This window comes from Mobula hypostoma, chromosome 21 (assembly GCF_963921235.1).
Source record: "Mobula hypostoma chromosome 21, sMobHyp1.1, whole genome shotgun sequence".
Lineage (NCBI taxonomy): Eukaryota > Metazoa > Chordata > Chondrichthyes > Myliobatiformes > Myliobatidae > Mobula > Mobula hypostoma.
The window spans coordinates 26,748,742-26,771,862 of record NC_086117.1 but is presented as its reverse complement, the minus strand read 5'-3'; the positions used below and the strand labels follow the sequence as shown (position 1 = coordinate 26,771,862).

The following is a 23,121-nucleotide window of genomic DNA, read 5'->3' as shown; positions in this document are numbered from 1 at the left end:
GAGAGAGGTAGAAAGGCAAGAGAGGGACAGACAGTTGGAGAGAGAAGAGAGAGAGAGGGACAGACAGTTGGAGAGAGAAGAGAGAGAGAGGGACAGACAGTTGGAGAGAGAGGAGAAACAGAGGGAAAGGGAATTTGAGCTGGAGAAGTTAAAGATAAGGGCCGAGCAGGGGCTCGTGCCGAACCAAGGTGGAGGGTTCCGGGCGACCCAGGAGGTTAGGCTGGTTCCCCCATTTGACGATACCGATGTGGATCGGTACTTTCTCCATTTCGAAAAAGTGGCCATAAGTCAGGAATGGCCGAGGGATAAGTGGGTTGTCTTACTTCAGAGTGTACTGAAAGGGAAGGCCCAACAAGCTTACTCCGCTTTATCCGCGGAAGATGCCCAGAAGTATGAGGTGGTGAAGGAGGCCATCCTCAGGATTTATGAGTTGGTCCCGGAGGCATACCGGCAGAGGTTCCGGAATGCGAGGAAGCGTTGGGACCGCACGTATTTGGAGTTTGCTCGTGAGATGCAAACATATTGTGAGCGTTGGTGCGCCTCGAAAGGGGTAGAGGGGGATTATGACAGACTGCTGCAGCTGATTCTGATTGAGCAGTTTAAAGGTTGTGTCCCTGAGGGTATGAGACCCTACCTCGATGAGAAAGAGGCAGCCACGTTAGCCGCAACTGCTAAGTTAGCGGATGAGTATGCGTTGACGCATAAAATGAAGGTTGCCCCGAGTAAAGGCTACCAGAAGGGTAGTCAGGACGGCGGGGAGAGTCCGCCGGAAAAGTCAGAAAGTAAGCCGGGGACTAGTGAAAAGGATAAGGTAGACCGGGAGCAGTCTGGTAGGAAGTCTCCTGGGGTCGTCTGTTATAATTGTGGGAAAGTCGGACACTTTGCGTCCAGGTGCTTTGCCCCAAGGAAGGAGACGGGGAAAGGAAAAGCGGAAATTTTGAATGGCTGTATTGAGCTGTTAAGCGAACCGCTAGGGGAAGGACAGGTCTGAAAAAGTCCAGGAAGGGCGCGAGAGGTTTATCTCGGCCGGACTGGTGTCAGTGAAAAAGAGGTTAAAACCAGTTCCAGTGCGGATCTGGAGAGACACGGGAGCGTGTCAGTCACTAATACTGAAGAGTGTATTAGAGTTTAGCTCAGAGACCCAGACTGGGGAGGTAGAGGTCAAAGGTGTTGGGGAAGGGACAGAGTCAGTCCCTTTGCACCAGATACATTTACAGAGCAACCTGGTCTCTGGACTAGTCACGATCGGGGTGAGGTCCGAATTACCGATGAAAGACGTGGAAGTCTTGCTCGGTAATGACATCGCCGGAGGAATCGTGTTCCCAGTCGTGAGATTGACGGGTCAGCCTGCCAGCATGGAGGCCCCGCCCGCGATGGTGAATTTGGCTGAAACATTTCTGCCAACCTTGTATGAGACAGGGTGTAGTGAGATAAGAGGTAGTGAGGGAGCTGGGACGGACGTAGCAGTAGCCAGGAAAGAATTTGTGCAGACGCAGGAGCGAGACGAGGGGCTGATGGTTTTTGCCGAGACCGCTCTCTCTGACACAGCCTTGACAAGCTATTGTGCGGAGGAGGAAGTGCTAAGGAAGAAAGGGAAATCAAGTACAGTACCCGCAGATGAGGAATGGGGGGTGGTGCAAAAGAGTTATGGGGATGAGGTTTTTAACATGGCCCACGAGGTACCCCCCGGTGGACATTTTGCGGTGCTGGAGGAAACAGTTGGTGGAATCATGAAAGAGATTTACCGGCTGCCCAGGGGGAAGAATGTTATTGATCATGACCGACGCAAACTGAGACGGTCACCGGCTTTTGATATGCTAACAAACCTAGTCGGTGTTAGCGTGGAAATCAATGATGCTAGGGGCCCCTTGATAAGAGGAAAAAAACATTTTGAAAAGATTAGGATGGGATCGGTCAGATGGGAGAAGGCTATTGTTTTGGCCAGGTCTACTGATAAGGTCTCTCCCTTAATCCCCGAAGGAGTAATTAAACGACTCGCACCTATGTGTTTGATTGTCCCGAGGAAATGCAAAGAACTGGGACGTTGGGTTATGTCTGTTACAATAGGGCAGCCAAGTAAACAACACCCATATTTTTCGAGTAATTCAGTGACTAAAGGGCTGATGAACACAGAGGTGTGTATTGGCAATTTAACACGGCTGTCTGAAGCCAGCCTGACAGTGAACCTCGCAAAAAGTGAGTTCGGCCACGCGAAGGTCACTTATCTGGGATTTGTGGTGGGACAGGGGCAGCTGGCTCCGATGCAGGCTGAGGTGCAGGCTATCTCGGAGGTCCCCACCCCGACAGACAAGAGAGCCCTGAGAAGGTTCTTAGGGATGGTGGGGTACTACAGGAAGTTTTGCAAAAACTTTGCGGATATTACTCTCCCTCTCACTAGGCTTTTGCCAAAGAATGCGAAGTTCGTGTGGGACGACCTTTGTCAACAAGCCTTCGAGAGTCTGAAGGCGATTCTATGTCACCATCCTGTGCTGAATGCGCCTGACTTTTCAAAACCCTTCTCCCTAGCAACAGATGCTAGCGACGAAGCTGCCGGGGCGGTGCTGTTGCAGACAGACAAAGATGGGGTTGAGCACCCAGTCGCTTACTTTTCTAAGAAATTTAATACCCATCAGAGGAACTATTCCACTGTGGAAAAGGAGTTACTGGCCATCATACTAGCATTACAACATTTTGAAGTTTATATTTGCCCGGCACGAAAACCACTGGTAATTTACACTGACCACAACCCATTAGTGTTTTTGGCCACTATGAAAGATAAAAACAGAAGATTGCTAAGTTGGAGTCTGATGCTACAGGAATTTGATATAAAAATTAGACATATAAAAGGCACGGAAAATGTGATCGCTGACTGTCTGTCAAGGTGTTGACAGCTTCAAATTCTCTGTATTAGCTAAATAACTGTTAAAGATGTATATTGTGTATGTATCAGATAATGTAGTCATGTTTGTAATTTTTACCTCCCGGTAAAAATCCTTAAAGGGGGGAAGTGTTACGAGAATACACATAAAATTAAGATGTTTGCTGGCCTGGGCTAGCATCAGTGGCATCAGCAGTTGGTCTGCCACCTGCCCTCAGGGGAAGGAGAGATAAGGAACAATGGAGCAGCGTCTGGAGATGTGTAATGAAGGGATGTGGGAGGAAGAGCTGTCTGGAGCGGCTCCCCCCTTTGAACCCTGAACTGTTTGAAGTGATGGACAGGCGATACCCCAGCAGGGGGATAAAAAGGGACAGGTTCGCTAAGACAGACACACACGCCACCCGAGGTAACGAGACCCTGGAAGCGGTGCGCTTCTCACGAGTGGGTGAGAAGTGCCAGACAATGACAAGGGTGGAAAGGTACGATCAGCGGGAACCTGGTGTGTGTCCGCCCTTGCCTGGGTGCCGGGTTCACTGCAGAGGATCGACCGCATCTGGAGGAGGGGTCACAGTCGGTGACCTCAGGTGACATCACCAAGGACCTGCCCAAAAGCTGTTTGTGAGCCATCTCGCTGGTCTGTGAGCCATCCCGCTGGTCTGTGAGCCATCCCGCTGGTCTGTGAGTGAAGCTGTGCGGAATGATGAGTTGTTCTCTCTGTCTCTCTTCCCCCCACCTTGTCCATCGCCATGGCAACGATTACTGCGAACTGAACTTTGAGTCATTTTGAAATTGGTCATTTACCCCTAGACAACGATAGAGCTTGATTGATGCTGTTATCTTAATTCTGTGCACATGTGCGTTTATCATCGCTGAACTGTTGCATTTATTATCCTTTCGATTAATGTGTTGCTTGTTTCTTTAATAAAACTTTCTTAGTCCTAGTACTCCAGACTCCAACTGAGTGATCCATTTCTGCTGGTTTGGCAACCCAGTTACGGGGTACGTAACACTCTTCCTATAGATGCCGCCTGGCCTGCTGCGTTCACCAGCATTTTTTGTGTGTGTGACTTAAATATGTATGTTATTTTGTTGTTATTCTGTGCAGTTTTGTAAACCTACATAAACTGCCCCATGTTTTCAGTGCGCACATACTTTTGTCACAGGAAAAAAATTTGCACAACATAAGATTTTTGTGCACGCTGACTACTAAAAATTAAAGGGAACATTGTGCACAAGTATAAATCAGCCTTTAGCCCTGCTGACAGTAGGTCATGTTACAATTAGCCTCCCATTATTGGGTCAGGGAAATGGAAAATCCAGCTGGATTCTGTTCCTGGGATGTTTAATGGTGACAGTCGATACAGGATGTAGAAAGCTGCCAATGATCACTGTTCAGAAACAGCACAATTTATTTGTTGTTAATGTTACCATGGCTAAGTGTGAGAAGTTGGGGGAGGTGTGTGACAAGAGCTGGGTGCGGTCAGTGTTTGTAAAAGTGACAAGCATCTGGGAGGATGGATGACTGGAAAAAGAGGTAGTTGCTTTGCATAACAAGAACAAGATCCCTGGAATCACGAGGCCCATTGATTCCAGGTGTGAAGTATGATTTTTCATTTGTGCATCTGCACATTGCAGCTTAGAAGTTAAACATAAGTTGGATGTCAGACACCAGTGTATCTGACCTTTCACTCCACTGCTGCACACAGCAGCAGTTCCAGATCATACTAAACGATGAGTTGGGTACAACTCATTTGAATGGAGCCACCAGCATTCACTAAAAAGGGAGGCTCAGATTAAGTCCATAAGACCATAAAACATAGGAGCAGAATTCGGCCATTCTACCCATTGAGTCTGCTCTGTCATTCCAGCATGGCTGATCCCAGATCCCACTCATACACCTGTCTTCTTGCCATATCCTTTGCCATAACTGATCAGGAAACCACCAACTTCCGCTTTAAATATATCCACGGACTTGGCCTCCACCGCAGACTGGGACAGACCATTACACAGATTCACTACTCTCTGGCTAAAAAATTCTCCTTACCTCTGTTCTAAAAGGTCGCCCCTCAATTTTGAGGTTGTGCCCTTTAGTTCTGGATACCCCAAACCATAGGAAACATCCACCCTATTTAGTCCTTACAACATTCGGTAGGTTTCAGTGAGATCCTGAAGCGTTCTTCTAAATTCCAGTGAGTACAGGCCCAGAACCGCCAAACGCTCCTCATATGTTAACCCCTTCAATCCCGGAATCATCCTCGGGAACCTCATCAGGACTCTCTCCAATGACCACACATCCTTTCTAAGAAATGGGTGTAAAACTGTTGACAATACTCCCAAGTGCAGCCTAACTAGTGTCTTATAAAGACTCAGCATTATCTCCTTGTTTTTGTATTCTATTCCCCTTGAAATAAATGCTAACATTGCATTTGCCTTCTTCACCACAGTCTCAACATGTAAATTAACCTTCTGGGAGTCTTGTGCGAGGACTCCTAAGTCCCTCTGCGCTTCTGACGTTTGAACCTTCTCCCCCTTTTAGATAACAGTCCGCACTATTGTTCCTTTTACCAAAATGGATTATCATACATTTCCCGGCGCTGTTTTTCATCTGCCATCTTTTTTGCCCATTCTTCCAATTTGTCTAAATCCTGCTGCAAAGCATTGCTTCCTCAGCACTACCTACTCCTCCACCTATGTTTGTATCATCCAAAAGCTTTGCCACAAAGCCATTAATTCCATTATCTAAACTACTGACAAACAATGTGAAAAGTAGCGGTCTCAACACTGACCTCTAAGGAACACCACTAGTCACTGGCAGCCAACCAGAAAGGCCACTTTTATTCTCACTCGCTGCCTCCGGCCTGTCAGCCATTCCTCTATCCATGCCAGTCATTTTGCTGTAATGCCAGAGGACTCTTGTGTGGCACCTTACCAAATGCCTTCTGAAAATCCAAGTAAATGACATCCACGGTCTCTCCTTTGTCCACCCTGCTTGTTACTTCCTCAGATAACACTCTTAACAGATTTGTCAGGCAAGATTTCCCTTTACAGAAACTATGCTGACTTCGACTTACTTTATCATTAGTCTCCAAGTACCCTGAGACCTCATCCTTAATCATGGACTCCACCACTTTCCCATCCACTGGGGTTAGGCTAACTGGCCTATAATTTCCTTTCTTTTGCCTTGCCCCCTTTAAAGAGTCTTTTGTTTCACGCTACTTTACTTCAATCTGTTATAAATTAACAATTGTATTAAAATTTAATTTTAAATTAGATTTAAAGTTACATTGAATATCTATGAATATTATTTTCATTTGAAAGTTTAAATTGACCTTTGATCGCAGTTACCTGTAAAAGCCCATTGGTGCAATACTGAGATGGGACTTTGAGTTCTGACATCTGAATCCTGCCCCATTCCCAGGAGAGTCTGGATATTTGAGTCACGTGGCTTACTTAGCCCAGAATTGGAGAATAATTTAAACTATTTTCCCTGCTTGGAGTATAAAGTCAGTTGACTGTTATCAATTATTACCAGGACATTGCTTCTATTTTTGCAGAGCAAACCTCTCCCACCACCGCCAAGTCTTCCTGTGGTTAGCCATCCCTCAAGCTCTGCTCCCACATCCACTGTCACAGGTAGCCCTCCATCTGTCAACAGGTTCTCCAGGAAAGCAGGTGAGATTTCGGTTGAGGGTATTTTCCCACTGTCTTTGGTAGACTTAATTAGTTGCTTGACTCCTGTTTGTGCATAATATACTAGTTATTCAGATGTCTAACACCCTTAACTAATGAAGTACTCTTTGAGGAGTGTCATCGTTGTAATGTAGGAAATTTTGTCTTTACTGAGTCCCTAGCGGAGGGATAGCTTATGGACAGAATACATAGCGCAGAAATAAACCCTACAACCCACTACCATCTAGCCCATTTTATTCTCCTGGTTTCCCAACATCCCCCCCAGATTTTCTACTCAGTCACACACCAGGGCAATTTACATTTGCCAATTAGCCTGCAATCCACGCATTTTTTGGATGTGGGGTCGGGGGGGGGGCGCGGGGACCGATCCACCCAGATAAAAAGCACTTGGTCACAGAGAATGTGCAAACTCCACAGGAGGTCAGGGTCAGACCCAAGTCACTGGAGCTGTAGGTCAGTAGCTCCAGCAGCTGAACCACTATGCTGCTCCTCGAGAAAAGAAAGGGATACAGGAGAAATTTTCAGCCTGTTTAAATGTTGTCATAGGATCTTTCATATTTGAAGAGCAAGAATTCTATCTAACTATATTTGTAGGGGATTCTGAAGTCAGAGGTATTTACTCATAATCCAACATATGTAGCCCATTGACCTTACGGCCAGACACATACACCAATTGTACAGACCTGTGGTTCGTCTTGTACTAATGACACTTAGTCAGTGTTCTTTTAGAAGACAAGAACAAGAGGACTCTGTTCAACAGTTGCTCTTCTTTCCTTTCAGTTGAATGGTGGTCAATCAATAGTTAAATTCATTTACTCTTCTATTCTCTATATTCCTTGATACTCAATAGCCAACAAAAACATTGTGTTCAGACGTGAAAGCTACAAATTACTGTAAGCATGCTTCATTTAATGGATTTGAGTTCCAAATTTCTACTCTCCTTTGTATGATTTGCCTCCTAAAATGAGTGAGCTGTTACATTTCCTCTTTCTATACAACAGAACAATATTTGTTTTGGATTTCCAAGCCCATTTAGATAGACTGTGTCATAAGAACTAAAAATGTGAGACGCTCAGCATGTTGAGCAGTATTTATGGATGCAAAATGTTATGTTTTTGGAACAACACAATCGCTGGAGGAACTCAGTGGGTCAGGCAGCATCTATGAAGGGAAATGAATGGTCGGAGTTTTCGGTCACGTCCACAAGAAGGGTCTTGACCTGAAGGGTCAACTGTCCATTTCCCTCCAGTGATGTTGCCAGACTCGCGTTGCTCCTGATTCTAGCATCTGCAGTCGTTTGTGTCTCCAATTAATATTTTTGGTCAATGATCCTTCCAGCCTGTGCAGTTTTATCATTGAAAATAGATCATTGAGCAATTCACTATTTTCATGGTTGACCCTCTATCTCTGTTCGTTTTTCAGTGTGTTTTTCCATTAGCCTATTTACTTTAAATGGACTTTTAATCATATTTTACATGAATCTCTAAACCTCCAGTTTTTATTTCTACATATTTGGGTTTCTCATTATTTAGAAAATGTTCTTATTTTAAGTAGAGGATTACCTTTGAATCCTGCTCAATTAATCCTGCTTTCTCCCCTCTATCTGTCACCAAAAATAGGTACAAAAGCTCGTTATGTGGATGTACTGAATCCCAGTGGAACCCAGCCAAATGGTGGTCTCCCACCTCCGGTGGACCTTTTTGCCCCCCTGGCACCAATGCCTATCCCCACCAATCTATTTGTGCCGATGCCAGGTATGTGTTTCTATTTATGTGCTTATGACTGTCAGTGTATCTTGTCTCCAATTTCAAGGGGCTCCTTGTAGTTCTAAAGTAGTGGAATTTTCCAATAATGTATATTTTCATAACCTTGGACTAGCCAATGACTTGCAGCTAGTGAAGTATTTAGTAATGTCATTGCTTCCTGCGTTAAATTTAGGAAATCTGAATTCCACAAACAAGAGTTTCATCAGTTTTTATTTTCGCTTAATATCGGTCCACGATATTAGCAGTTTTCTGCATTACATCAAAATAATGCCATGATATCTTTTACACCCGTCTGAATAAAGCCACCACCTCATATTTGTCTCTCAGTCCAGCACTCCCTCTGTGCTGGATTATTGCCTTGGATCACATGCTGACTGTAAGGTGAAAATATCCACTGTTGAGGAACGTAGGAGAGGTTGCTTGGAGAATGTTAGTGAATTGAAACTAGTCATGTGCCTGGCACAGAAATTCTCTTTGTAAGGATCCATGGATGGGATTTGAAACCCCCCACCTTCTGACTCAGCTGATCATGTTCTGGTGCCTAACTTGTTGCCACTCTTGTACTGCTTTGGGTCACCTTTCGAACTACCTAGGCAACTATCAGAGCTAAACTAATTTTCTTGTTTATCACTTGCAGGTGAGGGACCTCAGCCTCCTGAAGGAAGCCCAGCAGAGACCTCACAGTCTGTGGAACAGACAAACTCTGAGGCAAATTCACAGGCTCAGGTACAGGTCTGCAGAATGCCATCTGCTCAATATACAACATTAAATCTGGGCAATCCGCTTCACAATCTCAGAGTCATAAAAAACTACAGCACAGAAACAGGCCCTTCAACCTGCAGCTGGACCATAGCCCTCCATACCTGTTCATACACCCACTCAAACTTCTCTTGAACTTTGAAATCGCAGTTGCTCGTTCAACACTCACACCACCCTCTGAATGAAGAAGTTTCCCCTCATGTTCCCTTTAAATTTTTCACCTTTCACCCTTAACCCATGACCTCTAGTTGTAGTATCACCCAACCTCAGTGGAAAAAGCCTGTTTGCATTTACCCTATCTATAACCCCTCATAATCTTGTATACCTCTATCAAATCAACCCTCAATCTTCTACATTCTAGGGCAGGGGTCCCCAACCTTTTTTGCACTGCGGACCGGCCGACTGGGGGGTGGGGGGGGGGTGGGGAGTGGTGTTCAAGTAGGGTTAAACTCACCTCAACATGTCTTTTACAGTTAGGGTTGCCAACTTTCTCACTCCCAAATAAGGGACAAAAGTAGCAGTCAAATCCCGGGACACTTTACTCCAAAAAGACTACCATGACCATGAAGCCTTGCGCGGGCACCTGTGTGCGCATGTGCGTTCGTGCCGATTTTTTTCCACAAATCAGTTTTGCCTTCATCTTCCCAACTATACTATACATACATTATTTCTACTTTATATAGGCTGTGTATTTATCATATCATTCCTGCTTTTACTATATGTTAGTGTTATTTTTGGTTTTATGTGTTATTTGGTATGATTTGATAGGTTATTTTTTCGGTCTGGGAACCCTCAAAAATTTTTCCCATATAAATTAATGGTAATTGCTTCTTCACTTCACACCATTTCGGCACAAAAGGTTTCATAGGAACGCTGTGCATTAGCAAGGGAAAAACGGGACAAGGGCAGTCCCGTATGGGACAAACCAATTTAGCCCAATAAACCGGATGTCCTGGTAAATACGGGACAGTTGGCAACCCTATGTTCAAGTTCAACAGTGCATGACAGGGAAAGAGGAAAGGTGCAGCTGACTCATATTGTTTCCTCACGGCCCGGTGGTTGGGGACCGCTGTTCTAGGGAATAAAGTTCTAACATATTCAAACTTATTTGCATCTTTCTTGTAGATAGGAGACCAAAACTGCACACAATACTTTAAATTATGCCTCACCAATGTCTTATGCAACTTCAATGAATTATGGACCTGTATTCCCAGATCCCTTTGTTCTATGGCACTCCCCAGTGACCTACTACTCACTGTTTAAGACCTATCCTGGTTGGTCTTCCCAAAGTGCAACACCTCACATTTGTCTGCATTAAATTCCATCTGCCACTTTTCTAGCTGATCCAGATCCTGCTGCAGCCTTTGATCGTTTTCCTCGCTGTCCACTACACCCCCAATCTTGGTGTCATCTGCAAATTTGATGATCCATTTAACCACATTAAAATCCAGATCTGTGATATGGATGACAAACAACAACAAACCTAGCACCAATCCCTATGGCACTCCACTAGTCACAGGCCTCCAGTCATCTGCTATCACTCTCTGATTTTTCCTGCAAAGTCAATGTCTAATCCAATTTACCATCTCATCTTGAATGCCAAGCAATTAAATTTTGACCACTGTCCTTAAAGGGACTTTGTCAAATGCCTTGCTGAAGTCCATGTAGACGACATCCACTGCCTCGCCTTCAACTTTCCTGGTAACTTCCTCGAAAAACTCTGTAAGATTGGTTAGACATGACCTACCACACGTAAAGCCATGCTGACTATCCTTAATCAGTCCATGTCTATCCAAATACTTATATATCTAGTCCCTTAGAGTACCTTGCAATAACTTTCCCACTACTGATGTCAGGCTCACCAGCCTATAATTTCCTAGTTTATTCTTAGAGTTTTTCTAAAACAGCAGAACAATATTAGCTATCCTCTGGTACCTCATCTGTCGCCAAGGATGATTTAAATACCTGTGCTAAGGCCCCTGCAATTTTGCACTAGTCTCCTACAGGGTCCTGGGAACACTTTATCAGGCCCTGAGGATTTGCCTCAAGACAGCAAACACTCCTCTGTCATCTGGGTAAGGTCCAGGACCTCACTGCTACTTTGCCTGACTTATATAGACTCTTGTGTCTATTCCCCAAGTAAATACAGATGCAAAAAATCCATTTAAGATCTCTCCCATCTCATTTGGCTCCATGCATAGATTACCATTCTGATCTTCCAGAGGACCAATTTTGTCCCTTGCAATCCTTTTGCTCTTAACATATCTGTAGAAGCCCTTAGGATTCTCCTTCACCTTGTATGCTAGAGCAACCTCATGCCTTCTCTTAGACCTCCTGATTTCCTTCTGAAGTGTTCTCTTGCATTTCTTCTTTCTTTTTAAATCTTTTTATTAAATAAGTATACAAAAAGGTAAGCCATATAGACACTAATACATTGTTAGAATATAATAAAATTACAGAAGATATTAATACAAAAAAAACTACAAACAATGTAATTTAAACATAACATACCAAGGTAACATAATAGTATACTAATTTTATATATATATCAATGGAGAAAAAGAAAAAAAAAACCCAAAAAAAACCCCACCGTGCAACTAACTAAAAGCAACGCAAAGCAATGGGCTAACTTGAAACCAAACAGAGTTAAACTTAAAATCACGTCCTCAATCCCGACCTCCATTAAAAACAGTGAAAAAAACAAGAAGGGTATATATTACATTAAATGAAAATATTGAATAAAAGATCTCCAAGTCTGTTCAAATTTAAATGAGGAGTCATAAAGATTGCTTCTAATTTTCTCCAAGTTCAAGCATGATATCGTCTGAGAAAACCAAAAAAAAGGTAGTTGGAGCATTAAGCTCTTTCCAATGTTGTAAGATACATCTTTTCGCCATTAAAGTAAGAAATGCAATCATTCTACGGGCTGAAGGGGAGAGATTACTGGAAATTTTAGGTAGTCCAAAGATAGCAGTAATAGGGTGAGGAGAGATATCTATATTCAATACCTTGGAGATAATATTAAAAATGTCTCTCCAAAAAGTTTCCAAAGTAGGGCAAGACCAAAACATATGAGTTAAAGAGGCTATCTGCCCCGGACATCTATCACAAAAAGGATTAATATGAGAATAAAAGCGCGCTAACTTATCTTTGGACATATGTGCTCTATGAACAACTTTAAATTGAATTAGGGAATGTTTAGCACAGATAGAGGAAGTATTGACTAATTGTAAAATCTGCCCCCAGTCATCCACAGAAATGGGAAACCCCAATTCCTGTTCCCAATCTACCCTAATCTTATCAAATGGAGCTTTCCTAAGTTTCATAATAATATTATAAATCATAGCCGATGCACCTTTCTGACATGGATTAAGGTTGATTATAGTGTCTAAAATGTATGTAGGAGGGAGCATTGGAAAGGAAGAAAGTATAGTACTTAGAAAATTTCTAACTTGTAAATATCTAAAAAAATGTATTCTTGATAAGTTATATTTATTAGATAATTGTTCAAAAGACATAAGGGAACCATCTAAAAATAAATCCAAAAACCGTGAAATACCCTTAGTCTTCCAAATTTGAAAAGCACGATCCGTAAAAGAGGGAGGAAAAAATATGTTACCTAAAATAGGAATCGCTAACCCAAATTGATTAAGATCAAAAAATTTTCTGAATTGAAACCAAATACGCAAGGTATATTTAACTATCGGGTTAGACACCTGTTTAAGGCGTTTCCAATCAAAAGGAAGAGAGGAACCTAAAATAGAGCCAAGTGTAAAACCCTGAACAGATTGTAATTCCAATACTACCCATTTAGGAATGGATAGTATATCCTGGTCCAGTAACCAGAATTTCATATGTCGAATATTAATTGCCCAATAATAAAATCTAAGGTTAGGTAATGCTAAGCCTCCATCTCTCTTAGCTTTCTGTAAATGTATTTTACCCAGTCTCGGGTTTTTATTCTGCCAAATAAATGAAGAAATTTTAGAGTCAACTTTGTCAAAAAAAGATTTTGGAACAAAGATTGGTAACGCCTGAAATGTATATAAAAATTTTGGCAAAAAAAACATCTTAACTGCGTTAATACGACCAATCAAAGTTAAATATAAAGGAAGCCATTTAGATGAAAGTTGAGTAATATGGTCTATTAATGGAAAAAAGTTAGTCTTAAATAAATCTTTGTATTTACAAGTAATTTTAATCCCAAGATATGAAAAATAATTATTAATCAATTTAAATGGAAATTTATAATATAAGGGAAGTTGTTTATTAATCGGAAAGAGTTCACTCTTACTAAGATTTAATTTATAACCTGAAAAAAGACCAAATTGTGCTAATAACTCTAAAACAGCCCGGATGGATTTTTGAGGATTAGAAATATATAAAAGTAAATCATCAGCATAGAGTGATAATTTATGGGACTTTAAGCCCCGAGTTATCCCAGTAATATTTGGAGATTCTCGAATGGCAATTGCAAGAGGTTCTAATGCAATATCAAATAATAAGGGACTAAGAGGACAGCCTTGTCGAGTACCTCGAAAAAGAGGGAAAAAAGGTGAACTTAAAGAGTTAGTACGGACCGAGGCCACAGGAGAATAATATAAGAGTTTAATCCAGGATATAAATTTCAAGCTGAAATTAAACCTTTCAAGCACCTTAAATAAATAAGGCCATTCTACTCTATCAAAAGCTTTCTCGGCATCTAAAGAGATAACACACTCAGGAACATTTTGTGAGGGAGTATAAACGATATTTAACAGTGTACGAATATTATAAAAAGAGTAACGACCTTTAATAAAACCCGTTTGGTCTTCCGAAATAATAGAGGGAAGTACTTTTTCTAATCTATTTGCTAATAACTTAGAAAAAACTTTAGAATCAACATTTAATAAAGATATTGGTCTATAAGATGCACATTGAGCAGGATCTTTATCCTTCTTTAATATTAAAGAGATTGACGCTCTATTAAAAGATTCAGGAAGTTTACCAAGTTTCGATGAAGCCTCAAAAACCCTACAGAGCCAAGGGATTAATGACGGAGCAAAACATTTATAAAATTCTACGGTAAACCCATCAGGGCCAGGAGCTTTCCCCAAATTCATAGAGAAAATAACATTCTTAATCTCATCCATGGTAATAGGAGTATCTAACTTAGAAGCCATATCCTGTGAAATCTCAGGGAAGTCTAAATTATCTAAAAAATCATTCATATATTTAGAATCTCGAGGAGACTCTGATTGATATAAGGAAGAGTAAAAATCACAGAAGGTTTGATTAATCCCCACATGATCAAATATTAGTCGATCATTTTGGTTATAAATCTGATTAATTTGAGATTTAGCATAATTAGACTTCAATTGATTAGCCAACAGTTTACCAATTTTGTCACTGTGTACCTAAAATTCACTTCTTGTTTTCTTTAATTGGTTTACAATCGAGGACGAGAGTAATAAACTGTGTTCCATTTGAAGTTCAGTTCTTTGTTTATATAACTCCTCAGAAGGAGCTATAACATATTTCTTATCAATTTCCTTAATCTTGTCCACAATTACCAACTCCTCCTGCTTCTGCTTCTTCCTCAAAGCAGCAGAATACGAGATAATCTGACCACGAATATAAGCTTTAAAAGTATCCCAAAGAGAGTTAACAGAAATATCCTCTGTATGGTTAATTGTAAAAAAAAGATCAATCTGTTCATTCATAAAGTTAACAAAGTCCGAGTCCTGAAGCAACAGCGAATTAAAACGCCATTGTCTATTATTTTGTATATTGGCCAGAAATTTAATAGAAAGCTTAAGTGGAGCATGATCCGAAATGGTTATAGAATCATAATCACATTTAATCACTGAGGGAATAAGACGAGAATCAATAAAGAAATAATCAATTCTTGAATAGGAATGATGAACATGTGAAAAAAAAGAAAAATCTTTTTCCTGAGGATGCAAAAAGCGCCAAATGTCCGTCGACCCAGAATCAGAAAGAAATGAATTAATCAAAGTTGCAGATTTATTAGGTAAGGTCCGTAAAGGAGCCGAACGGTCCAAAGCTGGAGACAAACAGGTATTAAGATCTCCGCCCCAGATCAATGAAAACTCATTCAAATTTGGAAACTGATTAAATAATGATTTATAAAATTCCGGACAATCCATATTAGGAGCATAAACATTAACCAAAACTACTTTTTTATTAAATAGTAAACCACTAACCAATAGAAATCTACCATTCGGATCAGAAATAATATCATGTTGTATAAAAGTAACCGAGGAGTCTATAAAAATAGAGACGCCTCGAATCTTAGCATTGGAGTTCGAATGAAACTGTTGTCCCTTCCAGAATTTAAAAAAACGTAGTCTGTCCCCCCTCCGCACATGGGTCTCTTGTAAGAATAAAATTTGTGCTTTAAGTCTCCGGAACACTTTAAAAACTTTTTTCCTTTTAATAGGATGATTAAGACCATTAGTATTCCAGGAGACAAAATTAATAATAGACTCCATAAACCCTAAAGTCAACCCGCAACAAGGAGGATTGACGATAGGCTCGACCCACGAACCCGGAGAGGGAACAGAACATACAAGAGATACCGGGAAGAAGAACGCAACCCATACTTCAATAATGTATATAGCCCAAGAAGAAAGAAACTAAAATGTGAAGCCCCTCCCACCACCCCGCACCCCATGTCCCGAAAGCTAAGTCTAACGCAGACCAGCCCGAAAGAAGCAAGCACTAAAACTACCCCCATGACTTCCGGTACACGCTCCCTAAAAAAAAGTGTAAATATAAAAAAGATCAGCTGATTATAAAGCAGTAAAAGAATAAAAAAAGATAACTCAATTAAAATAAACACATAACAGAATAAAAGACAGAAAATATATGAAAAAAAACCACAATAAACCCCAGACCCATGAATAAACAGAACAACAAAAAAGAAATAAGATTATTAACATAAACTAGTTATAAAAACCTACAAAACAAAATAGATTTTTAAAAAACTACAAAATTTAAGGCCACAAAGGAAATACGTAAAATGACAATAAGGAAGTAACCACCCAGAATCCCCTGGGAAAAAGAAAGAAATGACGCAGTTAAAAAGAAAGTTTAGCAACCATATTAAGTAATCAAAAATAAACTTTTCTGCCCATATAAGGCAAAAAAAAATTAAGACCGACAAATTCACAGCCTCCGATCAGCGGAGATGGTTAAAAAATTACAATTAAGATGTTGATGGTGAAAATTGATCCAAATAACTCTGGGCATCCGATGGAGAGTCAAAAAAACAGAGGGCTCCATCCAACGTACGAATCCTTAGACGTGCAGGGTAAAGCAGCGCTGGTTTTAAATCCATCTTGTAGAGTTCCGACATCACAGATCTGTAACGAACCCGTTGATCCCGGATTGGTTTACTGAAATCTTCCACGAATCGGAATTTAAGATCCAGAAAATCAATGAAACCCTTAGATCGAACGAATCGAAACAGTTTCTCCTTGTCTTGAAAGTAATGAAACCGTAAAATAACATGTCGAGGTCTATCTGACCTAGGCAAGTATGATGGAACTCTGTGAACACGATCCAATAACGGTGGTTGGTCAGGAAATACAGTAGGAAATGCATCTTTTAAAAGTTGAGAAAAATACTTCATAGGGTTATCAGATTCAACAGCTTCATGCACCCCGATCATTCGTAGATTCTGCCGTCGCATTCTAGATTCTAAGTCAGAGTTTTTAAAGGTCAGAAAATCAAGTTTCTTCTTCATTACATTAATTGTTTCTTCGATTTTCCCCATCTTAAGCTCACTTTGTTGTGTGGATTTTTGAAGATCAGATATAGCCGACTGATGTTCCGTAATAGATGTTTGTATCTTATCGATTGAATCGGCAATTTTCTGGAACTGAATTGAAATTTCCGCACGAATCAGCTCCGTAACAGAGGTTGAAATTTCCCTTTGAATTAACTCCGATATAGCTTTCAAAGTCACCGGTGGTTCAGTCGGAGGGAAATCGGTACCTTTCGGTTTAACCGGAGGTTTGCCATCCTTCCCGTTTTTCCCATTCTTAGACATAGCAGATCTTAAACGCATCCAGTTATCAAAGAGTCCAATTTAATTCAAAGTATTGTAAAAGTTGATGCCTTAATGGTTACTTAAAATATAGCTGATCAGAAGAAAGAAAACTCAGAGGTAATGGAGCGAGTCAAGAACGCGACTTCACTCCGTGAGCGCTACCGGAAGTCCCCGCATTTCTTATACTCCTCAACTACCTCATTTGCTCCTACCTGCCTATACCTGCTACGCACCTTACTTTTTTTCTTAACCAGGGCCTCAATATCTTTCAAACCATAGTTCCCTAAACCTGTTATCCTTGCCTTTTATTTTGACAGGCACATAAGAGGTCCTATTTCCCCAAATGCAGTAAATTCATTATTTGTGCTCATTTACCATTAATGTTTGCTTGTTTCTCCCCTTCATATCTTGGGTCCATGTTTCACTGTTATACGTATGCCAAATGGGCTGGGTACCTTCACTGTGATAATGTGAACCTTGTGTGCTGGTCCCTGAGCCTGTGGTGTACTGTTAATTTGGATTTGAGAGCTGTTGTGGCAAAAGAAAGTTGATTTCTTTTCCCCTTACAACCCTGGTCATTTGTGTTCACCAGTTTTCAGGTACAGAATGGTGAATGAGGCCAGTTCAGACCCAGCTTTTGTGACTCACTGCTATATATGCTCAGCTCTGCACACTTCCTAAGGGTTGAGGACCAGTGTTATAATGTCCCTGCAACAAAGACAATAAAAACTAGAGTAATCCTGTATCTTGTGCACACTCATCCACAATTCCTTCAGTAATAGAAAATGAAATATTGATTGAAGGAAAGAAAACAGGATGGGAGCCAAATTTCATAATGCATTTTCCAAGTTTCAAATATTGATTCTCTGAGTCTGTGTCTGGAGAGGTAAGTCTCATTACTGAACTGCCACAGTGTTTACTGATGTGGCACATTTCTCCTATACACAGTCAACAAACTGACAGGGATTGGCCCCATTCTCTCATATCCATTACACATTCAGTAGATCATCTTTTTAAAAATAAAATTAATTGAGAGAGCTTCTTTCCCGTTGTTTTACTGATGAAAAGTCAGGAAGATGCCTCCTTTTGGTGAGGTTTAGTTTTTGAGATTACAAGTTGAATTCAGCCTCACTCTAATTACTTGAACCCATGACATTTTTTTCACTCTGACAAGCATGCGACCCTCTATAATGCTCCTTTCCATTCTGTTACAATCTCTGAATAAAATCCAAGGCATGCTGGAGACCCCAGAGATGGCTACACTTCAGAAATACACTTGTCTGTAAAGTCTTTGGGATATAGAGGCTATGAGAAATCCTGCTGAAATGCCCTTATGCTGTGATGCAATGGTGTATTTAATGTTTACCTGTTTTGCAGCTCCCTCCTCCTGCACAAGGAGGCTCCTCTCAAGGAACTGTTCAGTTTTACAATCCTGCTCAGTTTGCCCAAGTAAGTAATTTGCTTTCAGTTAAAATCAAGTTTTGCTTTATTGTTTAAGCATTAGTAATGTTAGTAAATGGTGTTTTGAATTCTTACAATACTTACCATTACAAATATTTAACGTTCAGTTTCAAGACAGGAGGCCATCATTGCATCATGGCCAAAAGATCAATTCAACCATTTCCCACGTTCCAGCCCTGAAGATTACACTGTGTGAAGTATATTTTAAATGCAGTGAGGGCTTCTGCTTTCCAAGGAATGACATTTTCTAGGTGGGGGGAAAAGAAATTCTTGCTCTTCCTCTAATCTATGTATTGTACCTTGTTTCCCCTGGACATCTCTCCTCCCACTGTCTAATTAAATTTAGAGGGTTTTTTGCACAGGCAACCAAAACCTTTTTATCTTTGACCTGTACTTTCCTGGTTATTTGATGGTAAAGTGCAGAGACAGGTCAAATCCATGTTGTACCTGCATGTCAGAATTTGAAGGTTTAGTAAGGAGGAGCTTTACTCTGCTTTGGATCTGGTGATATTCCTGCCCAAAGAATACATGACAGAATAGTGTAATGATCTGTGCCTTTGTTACTAATTGACAATTTGACCTCTGATTTTCAGCCCACAGCCAGCACGGCGGCTTCGAGGACAGGACGGTTTGGGCAAAGAAAGTATCCCACGTTAAAATAAAACAAAACCTGGAAGAAATCCTGGAATAAATAATATTGAAAACACTTAATGGGAATGGATGCTGATGATGTGTTCTAGCATTTGCAATTACAGATGATTAAACCAGATGGATGTGTGATAAAAATCAATAAATTGTAAGGGCTTCAGGCAGAACCATGTTTGAGCAAAAAAATTATTCGAGGAACTGAAAATGAAGCTGTATTTTTTCCAGATGTAACCAGTTAAATAAATCTAAGCTTGTAAGGTGCTGAAGCTGGAAGACTTATGGTCACATTGGATTGTGCTTTAAAAGAAAACACTTACCTTCTGAATGTGACTGTAAATGTCGAGAATGTCTGCTATGTCAAATTGGCATAAACAGATGTTAGCACATCCACAGAAGCCCAGCTCAAAATTTTAAGATGGCTGTAACATTTTTTTCAAATGAGCAAAACATATTTGGGAAGTTTTGTTTTGGAGGTTTTGGAATGGTCACTGTGGGAGGGCTAACGGATAGAAATGATAAAAGGATTGTTTCCGACCATTTGTATTTAGGTAATATATATAAGAGTACTGTATAGCCAGAGCCAGCTGTTGTACATTATACTTTGAAAATTCTGGAGTACTGTGTGAATAAATTTTAGCAGATGTAATATAGAAGTTTGTTCTCTCTCTCTTATTCTAGAAGATTGTGTCTCAGGACATGGGAGGAGGTGGTTAGAAATTCGAGACTGTTTGAGAGGCTTTGGGGGAGATGCCCTCAAAAGATCAGCCCCTCAAATTCAACAGTGTTCTAAAAGTGATATGTTCAGTTGTCTGTCAGACAGCAACTTATAAAATCACCATGAAAATGCAGTGCAAGTTTGGAATCACGATGTACAGAATTAAATCAGCTACCCTTTAATGTGATTTTCCCCTCTTTACCCACTTGCCTCCAGCTGATTCCAATCTTCCTGTTTTTGATTCCAAAGAATTCTCTTGTGAAGACTACACAATATTTCAAATTCTGAGGTTTTCTTGCCTAAGGAGTTTATTTTCTTATGTTATAAGGATGCACACTGTAAAATGAAATAAAATATTTTGCATTCTGGAACACCTAACTATTTGCCGGGATTGAATTTTGTTTGTAAGACGGTAACTGCACCTCCACCAAAATTCCTCCCCATTTAAATACAGCTGTTTTCTAGAGCAGGAGAACAAGTACACGGCCAAGATACAGATGTTCTGCAATCCATTTGAAACCTGCTAACTTGGGTGCAAAGCCATGTAGATTTAGCTATGAGAAACGATGGGTTCAAAGCTATCTTGTTCATGAAGAATTTGATGGAGGGAATCGAAACTGAGACATTTTTAATAAGTTATTTCCAAAGAATAAATAACTGGTGTGCACTGAAAATTAGCTTCACATGTGTAGACTGACATGGATGCCTGTTGCAGAAATTTTGGAGGAATTATATAAGGGCATGAAGAGGGAATGCATGTAGCCGAGATAATGGTGCAGCTATCAGAACTACTGCTTTGCAGTGCCAGGCACCAGGATTTCATCTTGACTTCGAGTGCTGTCTGTGTAGAATTTCCATGTTCTCCATGTGATTGGGCGCACTGGCTTTCTCCCACTTCCTGAAGTTGTGCAGGTTGATAGACTGATTGCCACTGAGAATTGCCCCTCGTGTGTAAGTAAGTGGTAGAATCTGGGAGCAGTTAATACGAATGTGGGGAGCAATAAAATGGGATTAATGTAGAATTAGTGTGGATAGTGGTTGATGGTGCTAACTAATGGGCCAAAGTTGTTTTGATGCTGTATCTCTCTATGACCCTGAGAAAAGTGAGAGGTGACATTAAGTGAAGACAGGAGCAAAGGACCAAATATTATGCAATCTGTTAAGGTTAAACTATCTTGTGCAGTGACGTTTAGTGGAATTTGTCTGATATCTCTAGACACAGTATTATAAATTGGAAAATCAATTAGCTTCTGGAAATCTAACAAAGACAAAAAATCATAAACACGAAAGAAATCTGCAGATGCTAGAAATCCAAAGTGCTGGAGGAACTCAGCAGGTGAGGCAGCATCTATGGAAATGAATAAACAGTCGGCATTTTGGCCCGAGACTCTTCATCAGGATTGGAAAGGAAGGGGGGAAGATGCCAGAATAAAACAGTGAAGAGGGAGGGGAAGGAGGATAGCTAGAAAGTGTTAGGTGAACTAGGTGGGCAGGAAGGGTAAAGGGCTTGAGTGGGAAGGAATCTGATAGAAGAGAATGGACCATAGGAGGGTATCTAGGGAGATGATGGGTAGATGTAAAGAGGCCAGAGTGGGGAGTAGAAGATGGGAGGGGGAAGGAATTTTTTTTTAACTGAAAGGAGGAATCGATATTCATGCCATCAGGTTGGTGGCTACACAGATGACGGAACATAAGGTGTTGCTTTGCTACCTTAAGGGTGGCCTCATGGCACAAGATGAGGCCATGGACCGACATGTCGGAACAGGAATGGAAATTGGAATTAAAATGTTTGGCCGCCAAGCAGTTCTGCTTTTGTCAGATGAAGCAGAGGAGCTCGACCAAGTCGTACCCTAATTTACGATGGGTCTCGCTACTATAGACGAGGCCACATCAGGAGCACAGGACACAATAGTTGACTCTAGCAGCTTCACAGGTGAATTGTTTGGGGCCCTGAATAGAGGAGGTGAGTGGGCAGGTGTAGCACTAGCCTCTTGTAGGGATGTGTTGGGAGGGAGATTGGTGGGGAGAGACGAATGCACAAAGGACTCATGGAGGGAGTAATCCCTGCATAGAGGGGGATACGTTTGGTGGTAGGATGTTTGGATAAGACAGAAGTTGTGGAAAATTATGTGTTTAATGTGGGGTGGTGAGTATGGACAAGAACTCTTATCACTGCTAAGGCAGCAGGACAATGGGCTGAGCGTGGATTGTCAGGAAATGGTTGCGGGTGAGGGCAGCCTTAATAGTGGGGACAGGGCTCCCCATTCTTTTAAGAAGGATGATATCTCTGATGTCCTGGAAATGAAAGCCTCATCCTGGGGACAGGAGCAGTGGAGAGGAAGGAACAGAAAAGAGAGTGGCAATTTTACAGGAGACACGCTGGGAAGAGGTATAGTGACAATCAGTAGGTTTATAAAAGGTGTTTGTTGACAGTTTGTCTCCCGAGACAGAGACAGAGAGATCAAGAAATGGGAGAAAGGTGTCAAAAATGGACTAAGTGAATTTAAGGGCAGGGTGGAAATTGGAGGCAAAGTTGATGAAATTGATGAGCATGAAGCAACACCAATGTAGCGAAGGAAGAAACGGGGGGCATTACCGAGGAAGGCCTGGAACATGAACTGTTCTATGTAGCTAATGAAAAGGCAAAGAAAAAACTGCTGAAAATACTCAGCAGGTCAGGCCATATCAGTGGGAAGGAAGGTTGCGATGTGCCCAGATGCAAGATTAAAGGACAGCACCCTGTCTTCCAGCCGGTCCTGTTACAGTCCTCCAGCTTTGAAACAAATTCTCCAACTTTAGCTGATTCGTTTATGTGTATCATAACTGGCCAGTGCAGTTGTAAATCATGCATCTATTTTGCTCTCTCCGTTAGCATATCCTTGCTATTTTTAACACATTACGTCATCTAACTCCCCATTGACTGGTGGACCTATACAACTTATCCCCAGCAATCTTGTTCCCACGTATCTGAGATCACTTTTTATCCAATCCATCCTTCTCTTATCTACATCTTAGTAGAAACTTGTTTTCCCTCTTTCCCAGTTATGATAAAGGATTTGTTTCTCTTTCCATTAAATGGTGACTGATATGGTGTATCCAGCATTTCAGTTGAAAGCTGTGTTTGTACAATTTCTCTCAAACAATCCTT

General features: G+C 41.1%; 1 protein-coding gene across 8 annotated transcripts in view; it reads left to right on the top strand.

Moving 5' to 3' along the window:
- The window catches only part of sec16a (SEC16 homolog A, endoplasmic reticulum export factor), a 95,525-nt gene extending 75,180 nt beyond the window's left edge, over positions 1–20,345 (top strand). For all 8 annotated transcript variants that reach the window (XM_063073736.1, XM_063073735.1, XM_063073733.1 and 5 more), the window contains 5 exons: positions 6,433–6,550; positions 8,188–8,322; positions 8,972–9,060; positions 18,527–18,598; positions 19,204–20,345. In XM_063073736.1, the coding sequence (XP_062929806.1) occupies positions 6,433–6,550; positions 8,188–8,322; positions 8,972–9,060; positions 18,527–18,598; positions 19,204–19,272 (483 nt within the window). In that variant the 3' untranslated portion in view covers positions 19,273–20,345. The remainder of the gene's footprint in view (positions 1–6,432; positions 6,551–8,187; positions 8,323–8,971; positions 9,061–18,526; positions 18,599–19,203) is intronic.
- The last annotated feature ends 2,776 nt before the right edge of the window (positions 20,346–23,121 follow it).